The 15,953-nt window shown below is 47.7% G+C and overlaps 8 protein-coding genes across 8 annotated transcripts; 3 read left to right on the top strand and 5 right to left on the bottom strand.

Moving 5' to 3' along the window:
- The first annotated feature begins 13 nt into the window (after positions 1-13).
- Positions 14-1,843, top strand: V1514DRAFT_331794 (uncharacterized protein). The gene has a single exon (XM_066927744.1). The coding sequence runs from the start codon at positions 185-187 to the stop codon at positions 1,619-1,621; it is 1,437 nt and encodes a 478-aa protein (XP_066783049.1). The 5' UTR covers positions 14-184; the 3' UTR covers positions 1,622-1,843.
- V1514DRAFT_331791 (PAP2 superfamily-domain-containing protein) lies at positions 1,740-3,927 on the bottom strand. The gene is made up of 5 exons (XM_066927743.1): positions 3,592-3,927; positions 3,387-3,511; positions 3,257-3,316; positions 2,265-3,181; positions 1,740-2,215 (listed from the first exon to the last, which is right to left on the bottom strand). The coding sequence occupies exons 1-5, from the start codon at positions 3,829-3,831 to the stop codon at positions 1,959-1,961; spliced, it is 1,599 nt and encodes a 532-aa protein (XP_066783048.1). The 5' UTR covers positions 3,832-3,927; the 3' UTR covers positions 1,740-1,958.
- Positions 3,928-4,098: 171 nt separating this feature from the next.
- V1514DRAFT_331789 (uncharacterized protein) lies at positions 4,099-5,239 on the top strand. The gene is made up of 2 exons (XM_066927742.1): positions 4,099-4,187; positions 4,259-5,239. The coding sequence occupies exons 1-2, from the start codon at positions 4,176-4,178 to the stop codon at positions 5,078-5,080; spliced, it is 834 nt and encodes a 277-aa protein (XP_066783047.1). The 5' UTR covers positions 4,099-4,175; the 3' UTR covers positions 5,081-5,239.
- Positions 5,240-5,259: 20 nt separating this feature from the next.
- Positions 5,260-6,668, bottom strand: V1514DRAFT_331781 (S-adenosyl-L-methionine-dependent methyltransferase). Its single transcript, XM_066927741.1, has 3 exons — positions 6,458-6,668; positions 6,192-6,361; positions 5,260-6,119 (listed from the first exon to the last, which is right to left on the bottom strand). The coding sequence occupies exons 1-3, from the start codon at positions 6,597-6,599 to the stop codon at positions 5,346-5,348; spliced, it is 1,086 nt and encodes a 361-aa protein (XP_066783046.1). The 5' UTR covers positions 6,600-6,668; the 3' UTR covers positions 5,260-5,345.
- Positions 6,669-6,697: 29 nt separating this feature from the next.
- V1514DRAFT_331779 (Acireductone dioxygenase ARD family) lies at positions 6,698-7,578 on the bottom strand. Its single transcript, XM_066927740.1, has 3 exons — positions 7,165-7,578; positions 7,006-7,080; positions 6,698-6,945 (listed from the first exon to the last, which is right to left on the bottom strand). Exons 1-3 carry the CDS (start codon positions 7,534-7,536, stop codon positions 6,865-6,867), a joined length of 528 nt encoding a protein of 175 aa, XP_066783045.1. The 5' UTR covers positions 7,537-7,578; the 3' UTR covers positions 6,698-6,864.
- Positions 7,579-9,222: 1,644 nt separating this feature from the next.
- Positions 9,223-10,101, bottom strand: V1514DRAFT_268335 (Gti1/Pac2 family-domain-containing protein; the record flags this gene model as incomplete). The annotated part of the gene is made up of 2 exons (XM_066924814.1): positions 9,223-9,611; positions 9,774-10,101. Coding segments are annotated over 2 exons (717 nt in total), but the record flags the coding sequence as incomplete, so codon positions are not given.
- A 659-nt stretch (positions 10,102-10,760) lies between these two features.
- On the top strand, positions 10,761-13,469 carry V1514DRAFT_331773 (ADC synthase). Its single transcript, XM_066927739.1, has one exon. The coding sequence runs from the start codon at positions 10,858-10,860 to the stop codon at positions 13,393-13,395; it is 2,538 nt and encodes an 845-aa protein (XP_066783043.1). The 5' UTR covers positions 10,761-10,857; the 3' UTR covers positions 13,396-13,469.
- Positions 13,470-13,594: 125 nt separating this feature from the next.
- On the bottom strand, positions 13,595-15,846 carry V1514DRAFT_83707 (chromatin-silencing transcriptional regulator TUP1). The gene is made up of 2 exons (XM_066930149.1): positions 15,604-15,846; positions 13,595-15,544 (listed from the first exon to the last, which is right to left on the bottom strand). The coding sequence occupies exons 1-2, from the start codon at positions 15,663-15,665 to the stop codon at positions 13,795-13,797; spliced, it is 1,812 nt and encodes a 603-aa protein (XP_066783042.1). The 5' UTR covers positions 15,666-15,846; the 3' UTR covers positions 13,595-13,794.
- Positions 15,847-15,953: the final 107 nt, after the last annotated feature.

Raw genomic sequence — 15,953 nt, 5'->3', positions numbered from 1 at the left:
TGCGTTCTCGGGCTGTATACTTTTACATGCGATTAGAATTGAAGTGTCGACCATAAGTGCCCCCCCTCCCCTCACAAAGAATTACCTACAAGAGGCAAAAAAAAATATTAGTGGGCGACTGTGGAGGGGGAAAAATAAAAACGGAAAAGGCAAACAAGAATTCGTAACCACTCATTTTTCGCAGATGCTGTTTCGCCGCGTGCAATTAAGGCACAGCACATCATCATTATCGGCAGTTCGTGAACTTGGTACTAGTCAATTACATGGAACTTATGAAGAAAGAAACATTAAGAACAACAGTACGGTGACTGCCGCATCCGCACGAACACGAACACGACCATCGTCTTCATCCGCAACAGTCAATATAGACGTATCCGAGTTAGTGGACCGGCAATCGGTCAAATCGTACGACACGGCGCGGGTCAATGACATTACTAGGCCGTCAAAGACGACGGTGGTGACGACGATACGGATAGCAAACGCAGTTCACAAACTCGCGTACCGGCTTAGCGTGTTATGCTTGTTGCAATCATTAATCAAATCTGTACAGTCGGCGAGTCCGAGCTGGACTGACACGGACGCGGTAAAAATTTCTTTGAATGATTATGACCGGGCTCGGAATGAAATACGACAATTTCATCAGGCCGGTATCAAGCTTGACAGTCGGCAACTGACAACATTGGCCCGGTTAACGACTGAACAAATGACCGTGTACAAGAAACTCGTGGTGGAATGCCAGTTCCATATTGGCAACTTAAGCCTGTCACGCACGCCGACGGATACGTTGTTATTGGCTGAGATTGTCATTAATACTGCCATGAAGCGGGAAGGGTTTAATCTTAGGTTGGCTCGATATCGTGGTTTGGAATCTGCAGATTTAAACGATCGCGTGCGGCGAATCTTGTCATCGTCATCGTCATTATCAGGCTTGCAGGTGTTACAAAGGCTTAGCCTGTCTTTACTTTTTTCAAAGCATTCGCCGGATGAAGAAACGTTTCGCCTGATGGCAAGCGAATTATCCTTCCGATTCAGCAATACCATGCGTTCGGCTGCTTTTTTAGTTTTCCAAGCACACGCGGCTTCAGGTCTGCCCTTATCTGAGCAAGCTATCCTGACCGCTCTGCGGTTAGCCGTGGCTGATAATAATCGCGAACAAACATACCGGATCTTGCGTGGCATCAAGACCGGCGTTTACCGACGTGGCCGTACAATCAGGGCAAAAGTGGTGTTAAACAAGCAGCAGCCTTCAAGGCAGTTAATGTTGCAGGTTATGCAGGCCAGTTACCGGTTTGCCGAGTTTGAACTCTACGCTGACTTGCGCAATGCGGTTTTCCATGCTTCCCGAGGGGCGATGCCGGAACCGGAATTGTTGATTGACGAATTGCGATTGGCATGCTTAATGCGGCAGCCGCAATTGCTGGCTGTTGCATGGGCTACGCTTCTGTGGTATGATTCACAGTTAGACGGCAGAGGCCTGCGTGAATCTCTGTTGCTGGATGGAATGACATGGGTGGCAAAGGCATGTGAGAAATTTGGTGATTTAGATCGCATGCGTGAGGTTACGACTGTGGCGGTTAGTAAAGGCTTACTTGGCAAATTGATTGACAGGTTATGCCAATAATGGTTGATCCTGATGAATGAAAAATTTGCTAGCATTTTGGGCATGAAAACGGAGTTTGATTTAGTCTGGGTTGGAAATATTGCAGCAAAAAACAAAAAAAAAAAATGTATAAATGTTTGGTAAATATAGATATACGTTAACAGCAGCAATTGATTGAACACAATTGCGCTTGCATATACTGTATATGAATATGACCAATGAAATAAAAACTTCATTTAAAAATTTGCAGTTATGTAAGTCATTAAATGGTAAAAAAAAAAAAAAAGAAAAATCTATTATACACCGATCAGAACTTTCGTCGTCAATATTTTTCATTGTCGCCGTTGTTGTTTGTTGTTCAATTGCCAAGCCCAAACACGTCAAATATTGGACCGCAAAACCCGGCACCGATAAATCCGATACCGGCATACACAATTAATTTGGTAATGACTTCAACATCATATTGAACTCGAGGTGGCTTAAATTGCAAAAAGAGTTGCTCTTCCGTTAATCCATCTTCTTGATCTTCATCTTCGTCTCGATCTTGTTGCTGTTGCTGTTGTTGTAGCTTATTGAGATCAAGTTTCTTGTCATTGTAGGTCTCATTGGTTTCTTCTAAATAAAATCGATTAGAGTTAATTAATAAAAAAAAAAAAGTGCTCACGTTTGTGATTAGCTGTCGACTTTGGTGATCGTTGCAAGTCAAGCGATTTCCTACGTTGCCGCTCTTGCCGATACGCAATGGTTTCATACACATCAGCCGTACTTTGCGGTCCAACCGAATCCGCCCGCTTGCGAGCCGTTATGGTTTGAATCAGGGAAGGAATTTCTGCCGCGTTTACCAACGTCGAATCAGGAATCGAACTCGGCACGTCCTTATATTCGGAAGCCTTGAGGAAATATTCTCGAGGCATGGACAATCCGATCTGTTCGATGAATCGATAAATCGGGGGCAAAATTGCATGCAATGTGCGTTTTAAAGTAGCTCGCCAAACGAAGATGGCTAGCACGCCAATCACGACGCGCAAGAGCGATCGGATCACGCCCACGGTTGCAAAATCGTAGGCCGCGCATGCCACGGCTGACGATGACGAACAGTACCACCATAACGCGAGGTCGACACCGAGCACGACGCCGGCAAACGCGACACTGTCCTCAAAGCATGGGCATGGATCGACCGGCTCGGCATGCACGCGGACCAGTAATAATATGATCGGCGTGATTGTAACCGGCACGATCCAGCTCGGCTGAGCGATAACCTTGTCCAGCCCAGAACCGTACCACCAGCGGGCCAGAAACAGCACGGCGCCGAGCACCGTGCCTGCTACCACATCCAAAAATCCATGCATGCCGCAGTAGATGCGACCGAGGATGATACTCAACACGTAGACCCATAAACCGAATTTTATGGCCAGTAATGTCCAACTAGACATACCGTCCGCGTTGTTGACTGCCGTGTAGTAAAGAATCAAGGCCGCGGATACGGCATTGCAAGAATGTGTGCTCGGGAAACCGTATTCTAACGCGGCCGAACCGGACATTGTGATGCGATGCAATGGTGGTGACAACGGTCGCGGCAGACTTTATAGCCGTTAATGGTTTGTTTAATAAATATGTATATATCGCTAAAAAGTGACCGAATTTGTTTAAACATACCAGAAAAAATCCTTAGTCACTCCGGTCACGTACACGCCGGCAGCTAACACATACACAAGACTAATAAAAATTCATAGTCAATTAGAAACTAAGCCACCCATATTTGCCTTCAAGTAAAATAAATGCTCACTTTCGTCCAACCTGGCAATAACCAAACCAAAACGGAATCGGCAACATGATCACGAAAAAAGTATGCGTGCCCAAGTTGGCAGTAAACGCGAAATAGTCATCCAGAAATTTGCATCGCAGACTAGACTGTACCGATAATATAACACACGTTAACAATATATTTATATATCATATAATCGAGACTAGGGGAATTAGGGAATATTTGCCTGAATCCATGCCAGCTGAGGCGTTTCCCACCGCACGAGCGGCAGCAATAATTGTCGGATACGAAACCGCCATGGCGGCATTGACGACTTGTAGTGATCTCTGCTTCTGTTTCCGGCATCTCTGAAATTCACATGGGGCACGCCGTCGACAATGTCTGTCATTGATTTCGCTGCGGTTGCGGTTGCGGTCACGGTCACGGCCACGGCCACAGATGCCGTGCTGCCTGATTGCCGTGACATTGTCCTTTTCTTTTTTTGTTGTCTTTTCTCAAAAGATAATTACAACCTATGAACGCAAATTTCAAAGATTGCCGGTGAGAAAGCAGTAGCAGCAGGTGCAAAGCAAAGAATACCAGTTGCAACCAACCAATTTATTGGTTATAATGATTATGTAATTGATATATAATCAAGAGGAGCAGCAGTTGCAGAGCCAAATTAGCTATGCACTTGTGCAGGATCCAGTGTGCTTTAGAAAGGAGAGAAAAAGCGCTGCTGATAACGATAAAACATTTATGTACTACTGACAACGAGGCCGAGAATTGCATCATTGCATATAGATACGCGTCCCATCTCTCGCTCGGTAAATGATCTTTGTGGTAAGTTTGATTGTTGTTTAAGATTTAACGAAATAATTAATAGGAGATCATGATGGGTTCCATATGTACAGCTTTGCCTGGCTCATTTTTGCGAGCAGCATGGCCCCCGGAGTTTGATTTGCACTCAGGTGGTCGACAAAGCAGCCAATACCACGGAGGTGACGCAAGATTCAATTTATGAAGATGGTGCTCAGAAATCAGGAACAAGCACTACGGCTGACTGGTGCACGTCGTGTCAGCTTGAACTGCCATCCGGAGCGACCACGGTGCGGTCAAGCACGCCGGCTAGCAGCAGCGGCGCTGACACGGAGTCTGTCACGACGTTCGTGTCAAGGCAAGACCCTGCACCTGCTTGGTTTGTTAATGCCGCAATCGCGCAAGCGTTCGCCACGGACTCATCATCGTTAACGACCGGTTCCAGCACCAGCGCTAACGCAGGCCGATCCCGGCAGGGCGCGTTCATGTTTGCCAACCGGCAAGTCGGATGCGTGATTGCGCGCAAGTTCAAGCTTGCAGACACCACCGCGCGCGGTCATGCCCGCACGTACGCCGTTCTTGCCATCAGCAATGAAGCTAATGTTGTGGAGCGTGATGCCGATAATGGGGGAAGCGACGCCATGGTGCCGGATGCGTGGCATGTGCTTGTGCCGGCGGTGGATGATGTTGTGAACTGGATCATGTCCGAGGCCGAGCGTGCTGTGGCAGTGAACGTGGAATATGGTGTCGGTGACGGTGGCAACGATGCAATGATTAGCAGCATATTATCGGCCAATAATGAGCCTGGTAATAGCCCAAACTGGTACCTGCGGCGGCAACTCGACGAGCCTGTACCGCGGAACCTGACCAGCCTGTCTGGCAAAAACGTATGGCATGGTTTAAGAGCGAGTTTTTAAAAATGCACATTCTGGTTGACTAATAGGTTACCATATTTGTAGGACATCTTTGTACACGTGCATTTATCGTTTGCGGCAATCTTGAACACCATCATGCGGGAGATTTCGAAAGGTACGATTCGGCAAGGAGTCTCAATGTTTTAAACATAAACACAGATAGTATGTAATATATGTATATACATCTATACAATTATGTATGTATAAATTTTGACTATGTACAGAAATATCTTTTGGCTTTTTGTTTTTTTCTTTTTTTTTTGCAGTTTCAGACAAAAAGGGAATGCAAGTTATCCTTGCTAGCTCCATAATCGTCATTGCCCAGGTCAAACAATATGTTTGGCTTAAAGGGCCAATCTTGGAATGCATGAATAACCTGAAAAATTTCATCATTAGTTAAATCACATGGCCTCTTGTCATATAAATGACCGATTCGATCTTGCAAATCAGTAACCGCACCAGGTCCAAGAGACTGAATTACTTTGGACATTACAGCTTTAGGGGTCACCCAGATCGATCGCAAGACGTATTCGAGTGAATGACCATGCAAGTTTTCAAATGCAGCTTGAGGTTGCTTTGGCGTAAATTCCACCAAGGCCAACGGTTTGGGCATAAAAAAATCATCCTGGCTGAGTTCGACTTCAGGTGCAAAATATGAACGCGCCGGTCCGGTGCCATGCCGACCTGCGATAATTCTCACGTCATGAAACAACGAAGTTACCACGGCCACGCGCGTGCGAGACGGGTCATGTTCTGGCGTGCACATCTTGAACGCTTCCTCCTCGTGCTGCCAAGCCAGTAATCGTACGCGGCCGTATTTTTGTAACCAGCTTTGATAAGCTGTGCAATTTAGGAACTGACATAATAACTGATAACCTTGCTGTGACGTGAAATTTCCAACGAAAAGTAATTCCGAATGAATTTTTTCCCTGCCCAACTTGCGCGGCGTGATTGCGCCGTGCTTGATTATGGAATTGTAAACAATCCATTTGTAACCATCCACGGGCAGGGCCTTGATGCTGTCCAGATCGGCCACATATCTCTATATATATAAAAATCAATCATCATAACAAAACGGCAAAAGATAAAAAAAAAACTAAAGCAATAACCTTACCTTCATAAAATTATAATACAAATCAACATGCTCAAGCATCACGTGCGACTGTGGATTGAGCAGTTTGTTGAGTTCACGAGAGAACAGGCCGAATCCAGGCGAGAAGTCGATAATGTCCAAGTTGCTACTGTTGTATGTGTTTTCATACCCAAGTCGTGAAACGATTTCGCCTAATTAAAAAAAAAAAAATTAATTAGTTAACTACGCTCGACGTTAAAAAGAATATAAGAAAAAAATAAAATCAAGTACGGGGGGTTTTTATATACCAATCTTGTCTCGGTTGACCAAATGCGTTCGCCTGGCACCACGAGGTACAACATAGTTAAACCCAGCACCCACGTCTTGAGGAACTTGACCGGGCTTCAAGCCAGCCAGTGCCCTCCTCATGGCCGCGGAGATTGTCACCATGGTTTATCAAACGATAATAAAGACCGAATGTGGGATATGCTGTACGCTCAATAACATGGGATATACAGTGGGAGCAAAAAAAAAAATGTAAAATAAACTTTATGCGTTGCGATGGTTGGGAGTTTATTTAACTAACTACTGAAAATTCAACTTAGTTACTAAACTCATTACACAAGACACAATAAAAATTATCCAATTTGTAGTTTTAACCAACACCAAAACACACTAAGGAAACCAAAAAAAAATAAAAATAAAAATAAACAACTCAATGAGCCTTGACGGACTGGATGTATTCCAGTCTATATTGGTTGTCATCAACCGGGCGATTAAGTGGCGTCCATTTGGGCTAAAGAAACGACACGTTAGCAATTACTAATTGCGACAAACCCGCATTATTTTTACATACTTCCTCCTTGAACAACCGCATGGCCTTGATGTAGTTTGACGACGTGGTCGTAAATCGGTGGTAAATGCCAGCAGGCTAAAAAAAAAAAAAAAAAAAAAAAAAAACCTTGTCAGCACAAGCCAATGGATTATCGCAAAATCATCAAAGCAAACATCATACCAGGATAATCAAGTCGCCCGCCGTAAGCTTAAGCCTGATCCAACGGTCATTCAGGTCACGCACGTCAAAAAATCCTTCGCCATCGACAATGAATCTAATCTCTTCATCCTCATGCAGATGCTCCTTGTAAAAACTTTTAACCTTGTCTTCGTATAGGTCACCCAATGACACGGGAGAAATCGTAATCACGTCTTGATTTTTGTACTCCCTGTCCTTGGCTAATTGGTTCACCTGTTGCAACGCACCGTCACCTACGAATTGATAAGCCAGCACGCCTAATGACTTGACCTCGTCCAGCGAGACTTCCTGACCGGCGTTGTGGTCCTCTCGTTGGTCCTCGTCTGAGTTGTTGTCGTGATAATAGATCTGCATTTTAATGTCAAGGCGAATGTTGCAAAGTATTCGGTAGATTGCATTCACCTTGGTTATTATATATATGCTGGCTGAGGTAATCGTTGCCAAATACTTCCATTACATAAGACGGCCAATGATGCGCGGCAGCCGGCCAATGGCAACATTGATTGCCCCTGCCATGCCTCTTGCTGCCAAACAAGTCACCCCACTCCGACACGTGCGCGCATTGCGAAGCTCGAAAGCGAATTGATTGACCGCAGATCACGTGCAGCAAATCCTTTTGCAAAAGCAAAAAATGCCGCGTTTGTAATAATATACACTTTTGTTGAGATGCACCGCCACAAAGACCGGTTACGTAACATGCCTGGTCAGCTGGAATGCAACGGCGACGACCGGCCGGCCGACATCGGGCCGACGCTGACGCCGACAGTGGCGGGTTAGTAGTATAAAGCATGCATGGTGATGTTGTTGGACCGACTGTACTGACTGTTCAGGTGGACGGATTAACATGAACTGCTGGTTAGAACCACTCCTTCCGTCTGAATGAAGTTCTACTTTGCATTAAAGTATATTCAAGTAGGTCTTGAACTATATCCAAAATACGCTCTTCATGGTGGGAAGTCAATCGTGCTTAAGCATATTATAAATGCGAAGAACGTTGCTTTAAACTATATGTTTGTAACTATATTTGACGAACACAAAATAAAAATAAAAACACTAAATCATCTTCAATCGGAGCAGCCATCGGCCCAACTCAAATTTCTTCGACACTATACGTACACAATATAACCAAAATCAAAAAAAAAAAATACACACCGCAAAACGGTAAAATAAAACAGAAAAACCAATACTAAACGATTATAAAAAAAAAAAAAAAATTTCCACAACAAATTTGCTTTCTCCTATCAGTACACAATTCCAGTTTGTTCTAACATTACACGTAAATTTTTTTTTATATTTGTTTTAGCCTTGCCATTAATAGCTGCATCAACGGTATTGTTGAGGACCTCCTGGTTGTTGTTGCAACGTCTGGCCTGGCGTACCGGCCTGCGGCGGCGGTAATTGCTGATGCGGTTGCTGAGATTGTTGCGGTTGCTGTTGCTGATGCCCAGGCTGAGGGTACTCACTAGGAGGTACCTGTTGGCGGCCAAGCACATGCGGAGACTGTTGCTGCTGCTGTGGTGGCTGTTGCTGCTGCTGTTGCTGCTGCTGAAGATGGGCGACTGACGACGGAGGCGGACCGCTTCCGTACTGCGGATGCCACCCATACTGAGCTTGCGGTGGACCATATACTGGATGCCCGTACTCATTGACGTAGTATTTGGCCTGGTCTTGCGGACCTACTGGACCTGCCTGCTGGGGTGTTGCGGGTACAGGCGCCGGCATGTAAGAATATGGCTGCGCGTACACAGGTACGGCCGCCGGGTATGGCCGGTATGACGGATGCACGTATTGCGGATGGCGGTAATACGGGTCCACGACCGCACCGCCATGATCGTCGCCCGCACCCACGTCTGAAGGCCGGTAGTAATGATCTGCAGAGACCGCGGCAGCGGCGGCTGCCGCCGCGGTTGAGCCTTGGTGCTCCGACCCCTCAATCGGTTCCTTCTGCTGCTCTTGCAATTGCTGATGATGATGATGGTGTTGTTGTTGTTGCTGATGATGGTGTTGCTGTTGCTGATGGTGTTGTTGCTGTCGCACATGCTCATCAGCAGTCAATGGCTCGCCAGGAATGCCGTAGAGATTCAAGCCGTTAGGGATAACCGCACGCTCCAATCCATTGGAACCATCAGGAGGGATCCTAAAGTTTTGCCGCTGCGTGAGTTCCGGTAGAATCGGAAGGTCCCTTAGCAGCGGGTTTGTCGATGGAGTAGAGAAATTGCCCTGCATCACGTCTTCGGGCCTATAGTATGATACCAAATGATGCGGGCACCCAGAAATGAGCACCGACATGGTCTTTTTGATCAAGCCACCATCCTTGAATCCGTACGAGTCCACAAGGGACCCGACCAGAGCGCGTTCAGCCTCAGTATCAAACATGGAATTAACGGCCGCTACTTGCTGCTGCGACGGCGACTGAGAGGACTGCAAGCCTGCCAGTTTTGCAACCGGCTGATGCTGCTGCTGCTGTTGCGGATCAATCGCGTAGGCGCTTGGCAGGGCAATCGATTGTGGTTGCTGTTGTTGCTGCTGTTGTTGTTGCTGCTGCTGCTGCTGCTGCTGCTGATGATGAGGATGAGAATGGGGCAAATCACCATTAGCAGGCGAATAGGGCTCGCCAGTGTGCTTGCGACGACGCGACCGTTTTGCGGCCCGCTTCTTTTCACCAGGCCCAAACGGTTTTTCCAATTGCCGGTATACCAAAAAGTTGCCCAAAATGCGAGATGGAGACCAAGCAATGCCATCGGTCCAGCGCTTAATGCCAGATGACGACTCGTTAAAAATGAAAATGTTGCCAGACCGGATAAGTTCTGCACGCTCGCGATCATGAGGGCGACGCGATACATAGTGAAGCAGGCCCTGCATGCAAGCCTGAAACAAAATCAACGCGTCGTGTGTCGTAGACACGTACCCAGTATACGTGGCAGAAAGACCCTGAGGCTGTTGCGGAGCCGGCTGCGCTGGCTGCACTTGTTGTGCCTGAGGCTGAGCATGCACCTGAGACAAGGCTTGAGGCAAGGCCTGGGGCAAAGCATGTTGTTGTTGCTGTTGTTGTCGCGGTTGTTGTTGCTGTTGTTGTTGTTGTTGTTGTGGTGGTGATGTTTGTTGTAGTGCTTGTTGTGGTTGGTGCTGCGGAGTCTGCACCTGCTGCTGCTGCGGTTTCCCTGGCGACAGCTGCTGAACTGGCGCGACACCCGGTTCCTGTTTTGGCAGTGCCTGTTGCTGCTGCTGCTGATGGACGGACGCCATGGCCAAAAAAAAAAACAAAAAAAACAAAAAGCTAACAATGAACTTTGTTACCGCTTGGACGAGCGACTTAGCGTTGGGCGGATGTTTTGGTTAGGAATTTAGATTTGCAGTGTCGAAGCGGGCGAAGAAGAATGCGGGCGATGCCACTAACTTATGGTTTTCGCGCCAAAACCCTGTTTGCGTGGGCTAGGGCTGGCGCGAAACCCACAGGTCCCTGCGCCACGCGCCTTGCTTGCTTGCTTGTGGCGGTGCCTTGCCCGGTGCTAAGGGCTAGGAGCAACCGTGTTACGTAAACTGATTACGCGCCAAAAAATTTATTTACTCACGCGTTGCCATGCCTTTTGTCGGCTAATTGAATTGCATAGCATCCGGTGCTTTGTTTACGTCTTTGTTTACCTCGTCTTTGGGGTGTGCCCATGCGCTTTCGAAATGCCCCGTGTGTTGCTCGTTGACTCTCATGACTCGTTTGCTCTTAACCTGGCCGCGTTGCTGATGCGGCCCGAGGGCACGGATGCACTCACGGCCGTGCAAGTCGACGTGATCCAGGCTGATTGCCTCGCCACGGCAAGCACGGCCGTGTTTGATGGCCTGCTCTTTACTTACGACGTGATCGTGATTGGGCCTGGTCCGGGATCACCGTTGCTGCAGGCAGACACGGCCGGCATTGAGCGGCTGTGGACCGAGATGCACCGCCGCCGCAAGATCAACCATGCAAGCAATGCCAATGACAACATGCTCAAGCCACCGGCAGTGTTTGGCGTCTGTCTTGGGTTTCAATGGTTGCTCATGAAGTACGGCGTGCCCATTGTGCGCCTGCCGAAACCACGACACGGGATCAAGTCCGTGCTCGACATCACTGACGCTGGATACCGGTCATTGTATCAAGGTATCCCGCAAGATGCAACCGTCGAAGTGGTCAGGTATCATTCGCTTTACGCTGATTACGATTCAGCGACTGCATCGGATGATATTGTACCGCTGGCGTGGTCTGCAGATGTGAACGAGGAGGGCAACAAGGTGCTCATGGCCATCAAGCATCGCACTCTCCCCCATTGGGCAGTTCAATATCACCCAGAGTCCATCTGTTCCGGGTTTGGTCCCGAGTTGATTGATAATTTGTTTGCCCACACGGCAGGCTATATTAGCAACCGGCGCAGCGTCTTGTCCGACCACCATCTTGATGAAGCCATTTTGTACCCCGACTTTGCTACATTTTTGCAAATTCATAAAACGTCTCCCACATTTCCGCCGCAATTCGATTTTGCCACGGCAAACAGGTTGTTGGCGACTGATTTTTCAACAGCATCAAGCCCCAGGGAACTGTTCCAACATTCGATCGACTTGCCGGCCCACGTGAACACGACCGATTTTGTCGTGCAACTATGCGAAAAACTGTTTGCTCACTTTGGCGTTTTTAACCTGTTGGATTCGGCCGCCATGCCAGGCAGGTGGTCGTATATTGGCTGCACGGATGGCCTGCCGTCACGCGTAATTTATTATCATCCCGACAAGTTTGTGCGCGAGCATTCAGCTGACACGCTCAAACCCACGATCTGGCATGTGGGATCGATTGCAGACGTCTGGGACCTGCTTCGTTACCGCATGCATGTCCCTTTCACTCACGTTCGGCAACACGCGGCAGGACCGGGCGGCCAGGACGTGCACATGACGATGGCTGATTTCAAATCCGCAATTAAAAGCTCGACTGACCTTCCGTCGTTTTATGGCGGCTTTATTGGGTTTGTTTCTTACGAATCCGGCGTTATGGATGGTTTGCAACTAGACGTTTCTTCCGAATCACCAGCTGAAACGCCGGATATTGCCATGACTTTCCATCGCAACACGGTCGCAATCGATCACGAACTTAAGCGAGTGTTTATTCACACGTTCGGTCGCGGTGGTGACAATCAAGATTCGTTGCCAGATGCGGCGTGGGCCAAAACCGTGGCCCAGCTGGTACTCAAACTTGCTGCCAAGAGTAGCAGCACTACGACTACCGCCGATCCGACACCTGCTAGCGGACTGTGGAAGGCCAAAAAAATTGATCGCGTGATCAAGCCCGAAAAATCCGCATACGTGCGCAAGATTGAACAATGTCAGGCACACTTGGCTGCCGGTTCATCCTACGAACTTTGCCTGACCGCGCAAACCGTGATTAAGGAACAAATCTCTGGCCCGCAATCATCATCAACATCTAATACCAACACATCCACAGAATTCATAACGGATTGGTCTTTGTTTAAACAATTGCGTGAACTAAACCCAGCACCACACGCCGCTTTTATTCGCACGCATGAGTCTACATTGGTCGGAGCTTCACCGGAACGATTCATTTCTTGGTCCGACTTGCGATCCGAATGTGAATTGCGACCTATTAAAGGTACGGTCAAGAAAACGGATACCATGACGATGGCACGCGCGCAAGAAATTTTGCAAACAGAAAAAGAACAGGCAGAAAATTTAATGATTGTTGATTTAATCCGTCATGACGTGGCCCGGTTTTGTGACGTCGTGACCGTGCCGCAATTAATGGCGGTGGAAGAATACCACGCCGTGTATCACTTGGTCAGTGTTATTTCTGGCCGGCACATGAAGCAAGCGAGTTCATCAGGATCGGGCAATTCCGCGGTCGTGACCGGGGTGGACGTTTTACGAGGCGCGTTGCCACCAGGTTCCATGACCGGTGCTCCCAAGCGGCGGTCGGTTGAATTATTGCAACAATTGGAAGATCATCGTCGCAGGGGCGTATACTCTGGCGTGTGCGGATATTGGGACGTGCTTGGTCATGGTGATTGGTCAGTAGTAATCAGGTCAGCGTTTTCAGTTGGCGGATCCGAAACTGACGTGCCTCGTGAATGGAGAATAGGAGCTGGTGGTGCCATCACGGCATTGTCGGACCCAATTGATGAATGGAATGAGATGCAGACCAAATTGGATTCTGCCTTGCGCGGGTTTTTAAAAAAGTAATGTGGATTTATATTATATTTGTAATTATTTGTGAAAAAGCATTTTTTTTCTTTGCGTCATTTGTAAAATATAGATAAAAATAAAAACTAATTCATTTAATTGATAATCCTAACATAATAAATAATAAAACATAAAAAGAATATCCAACGGTTGGGCCCGTACAATGTAGCAAGCACAAGCAGGGCAAAATACAAACAAAAAAAAAAAAAGATCAAATAATGTTACAACAAATTTCTACAAAAAAAAAAAAAAAAAAAAAAAACAAAGAGAGGACAAAAAGAAACTTTTTTTTTCTTTTCAATTTTTCTTTTTTTTCCTTTTTGAAAGGTCGTTCAAAAACCTATTGATTGTCCAGAAAAAAAAAATTTATTATTTTTTTTTTTTTTTTTTTTTTTTCCTTTATTGACTGCCATTAACCGAGTACTGCCAAATGCGGGCGCGGCAATCACCAGATCCGGTAGCGAACAATTTGCCAATCGGACTCGGCGCCACGGAAATTACTGAATTTTTATGACCTTGCAGCATTAATTGAGCCTGAGCAGTACGTGGATCCCAAAATTGTACGCCACGGTCCTTGGAGCCGGAAAGTACCCATTGGCCATCCGGAGTCAGGGCAACGGACAAGACGAAATCCTTGTGACCGGTAAACGTCTTCACACACACGCCACCCTTATGAGAACCAGACAAGCCTCTGGCAGATTGTAATTCCCATAACTTGATGGTTTTATCTAATGAGCCGGAAACAAGGTCCTTGCCGTTGGGAGCAAATGCGACCGAATATACCGAATCCTTATGTCCGTCCGGTGCTTCCAATCGCTCAACAAGGAATCCCGATGTGGCATCCCACACACGAACAGACTTGTCTAATGAACCAGCAGCCACGAAACGGCCGTCCGGTGAAAACGCAACCGTGGTCACGCCATCCTCGATGCTCAATGTCAGCACGCACTGACCAGTCTCCATATCCCAGATCCGCACCGTACGGTCGCCCGATCCGGACGCAATATGCCGGCCATTGCGAGCAAAATCAAGCGAGTAAATATCTTGCTCGTGGCCACTAAACAAATGGCGGATAGTCTTTGTCTTAATATCCCAAACACGGATCTGCTTGTCCTCGGCACCAGTAGCCAGATATCGACCATCAGGACTGAAGCAAACACTGCGAATATACAGGTCACCTTCTTTTTCAACCGATTCATCCTGCAAATGGCATATCCGCTGGCCAGTTTGTACGTCATAAATTTGAGCCGACCGGTTGCAACCAGTGGCCACGTACTTGCCGTCAGCGCTAAACCTGACACAGCAAACCACAGAGTTATGATCAAGCGTGTGTACAAGATCAACATCAAGAATGCGAGGCGCCCGGTCATTATAGATGACAAACCAATCATTGGCTTGCTTCTTGTACTCCTGCGGGACCCTGTCAAAGTCAAGCTCGGCCAAGTTGTTACCCTGAGGTGGACCAGGGCTGGCACGAGAAACGTGAGGTGACGTCCTAGCTTCGACCGCACGGTTCTGAATCTGCGGCGTGGACACTGCAGCAGTGGTAACAGCCGTTGGCGCAGCTGGTTGTGCTTGTTGAGGATGTTGTGTCTGCGGCTGTGCCTGTGGAGGCGCTTGCTGTGTTGGTACTTGCGGTTGTGGCAGTTGTTGTTGTAGCAGTTGTTGTTGTGATGGTGGTGGAGGTTGCTGTTGCTGATGTGGCGGTAGTTGTTGTTGATGCTGTTGTGGTAGCGCTTGTGATTGTGGAGGTTGCTGGGGTTGTGGCTGCTGGGCCCCATGGTAGCCGTTGAGATAACCGGCCGGTCCGTACCCAGGTTGAGAGCCCGGTTGAGGTTGAGCAGCGGCATTAAGACCAGGTGGCCCTGGTTGTTGTTGTTGATGATGATGTTGCTGCTGTTGAACTGCACCGTCTGGCTGAGGTGGAGCCAACGCCGGGCCGGTCTGGCCAGACATGATGCCCTGGAAGACACTAGACGACGAGTGACCCAGCGAAGGTGGAGGACCCACGACGCCTGTCGCGGACGGCTGCTGAGTTGGTTGGGCCGAAACCTGGCCGCCGGCAGGACCGGGCGGAATTGCAGCAGCAACGTGGCCGCCGCCGCGAGCGTCAAGTTCACGTTTTAATCGAGCAATTTCTTCCTCGTAACTGGTAACAATGAATTAGAAAAAAAAAAAAAGAGAAAAACCATGAATCAAGTGACATACTGTTCTTTGACTTTTCTGTGATTGATTTCAAGTTCATACACGTTCTGACGGATTTGCTGCATTTCAGCTGCCTGCTGGTTGTCTGTTAAAGGTCACGTTAGCAATGATGCACAGATGACATAAGTGCGGCTCGCAAGCCCATCCAGGGGGTATGCATGATTGAGTTAAGCAACAGCAATCGAACGAAGGGTTTAAAGCCCGGAAAAAAAAACAAAAAAAATAAAAAAAGAAAGAAAAAAAAAAACACGACGCCCCAGCCCAGTTTTTTTCGTTTGTGCCGAGACGCTGAACGGATGCGGCGGCGCACGCACTTGTTGTTGCTGTTGTTGTTGTTGGACCACAAAGATGGG

The sequence above is a fragment of the Lipomyces japonicus genome, assembly GCF_038497905.1.
Source record: "Lipomyces japonicus strain CBS 7319 unplaced genomic scaffold V1514scaffold_22, whole genome shotgun sequence".
In the NCBI taxonomy this organism is placed as follows: domain Eukaryota; kingdom Fungi; phylum Ascomycota; class Lipomycetes; order Lipomycetales; family Lipomycetaceae; genus Lipomyces; species Lipomyces japonicus.
This window is presented reverse-complemented; position numbering and strand designations above follow the sequence as displayed.

Bases quoted from the DNA above. Each gene is read 5' to 3' on its own strand.
- V1514DRAFT_331794 (XM_066927744.1), top strand. From the start codon at position 185: ATGCTGTTTCGCCGCGTGCAATTAAGGCACAGCACATCATCATTATCG.
- V1514DRAFT_331791 (XM_066927743.1), bottom strand. From the start codon at position 3,831: ATGTCACGGCAATCAGGCAGCACGGCATCTGTGGCCGTGGCCGTGACC. The intron at 3,512-3,591 runs GCAAATATTCCC...TTATCGGTACAG, and splicing joins CTCAGCTGGCATGGATTCAG to TCTAGTCTGCGATGCAAATT. The intron at 2,216-2,264 runs GTGAGCACTTTT...GATTTTATTTAG, and splicing joins GTCGACAGCTAATCACAAAC to AAGAAACCAATGAGACCTAC.
- V1514DRAFT_331781 (XM_066927741.1), bottom strand. From the start codon at position 6,599: ATGGTGACAATCTCCGCGGCCATGAGGAGGGCACTGGCTGGCTTGAAG. The intron at 6,362-6,457 runs GTATATAAAAAC...TTTTTTAATTAG, and splicing joins GGTCAACCGAGACAAGATTG to GCGAAATCGTTTCACGACTT. The intron at 6,120-6,191 runs GTAAGGTTATTG...TTATATATATAG, and splicing joins TGTATTATAATTTTATGAAG to AGATATGTGGCCGATCTGGA.
- V1514DRAFT_331779 (XM_066927740.1), bottom strand. From the start codon at position 7,536: ATGCAGATCTATTATCACGACAACAACTCAGACGAGGACCAACGAGAG. The intron at 7,081-7,164 runs GTATGATGTTTG...TTTTTTTTTTAG, and splicing joins CGGGCGACTTGATTATCCTG to CCTGCTGGCATTTACCACCG. The intron at 6,946-7,005 runs GTATGTAAAAAT...TCGTTTCTTTAG, and splicing joins TGCGGTTGTTCAAGGAGGAA to CCCAAATGGACGCCACTTAA.
- V1514DRAFT_331773 (XM_066927739.1), top strand. From the start codon at position 10,858: ATGCCCCGTGTGTTGCTCGTTGACTCTCATGACTCGTTTGCTCTTAAC.
- V1514DRAFT_83707 (XM_066930149.1), bottom strand. From the start codon at position 15,665: ATGCAGCAAATCCGTCAGAACGTGTATGAACTTGAAATCAATCACAGA. The intron at 15,545-15,603 runs GTATGTCACTTG...CATTGTTACCAG, and splicing joins CACAGAAAAGTCAAAGAACA to TTACGAGGAAGAAATTGCTC.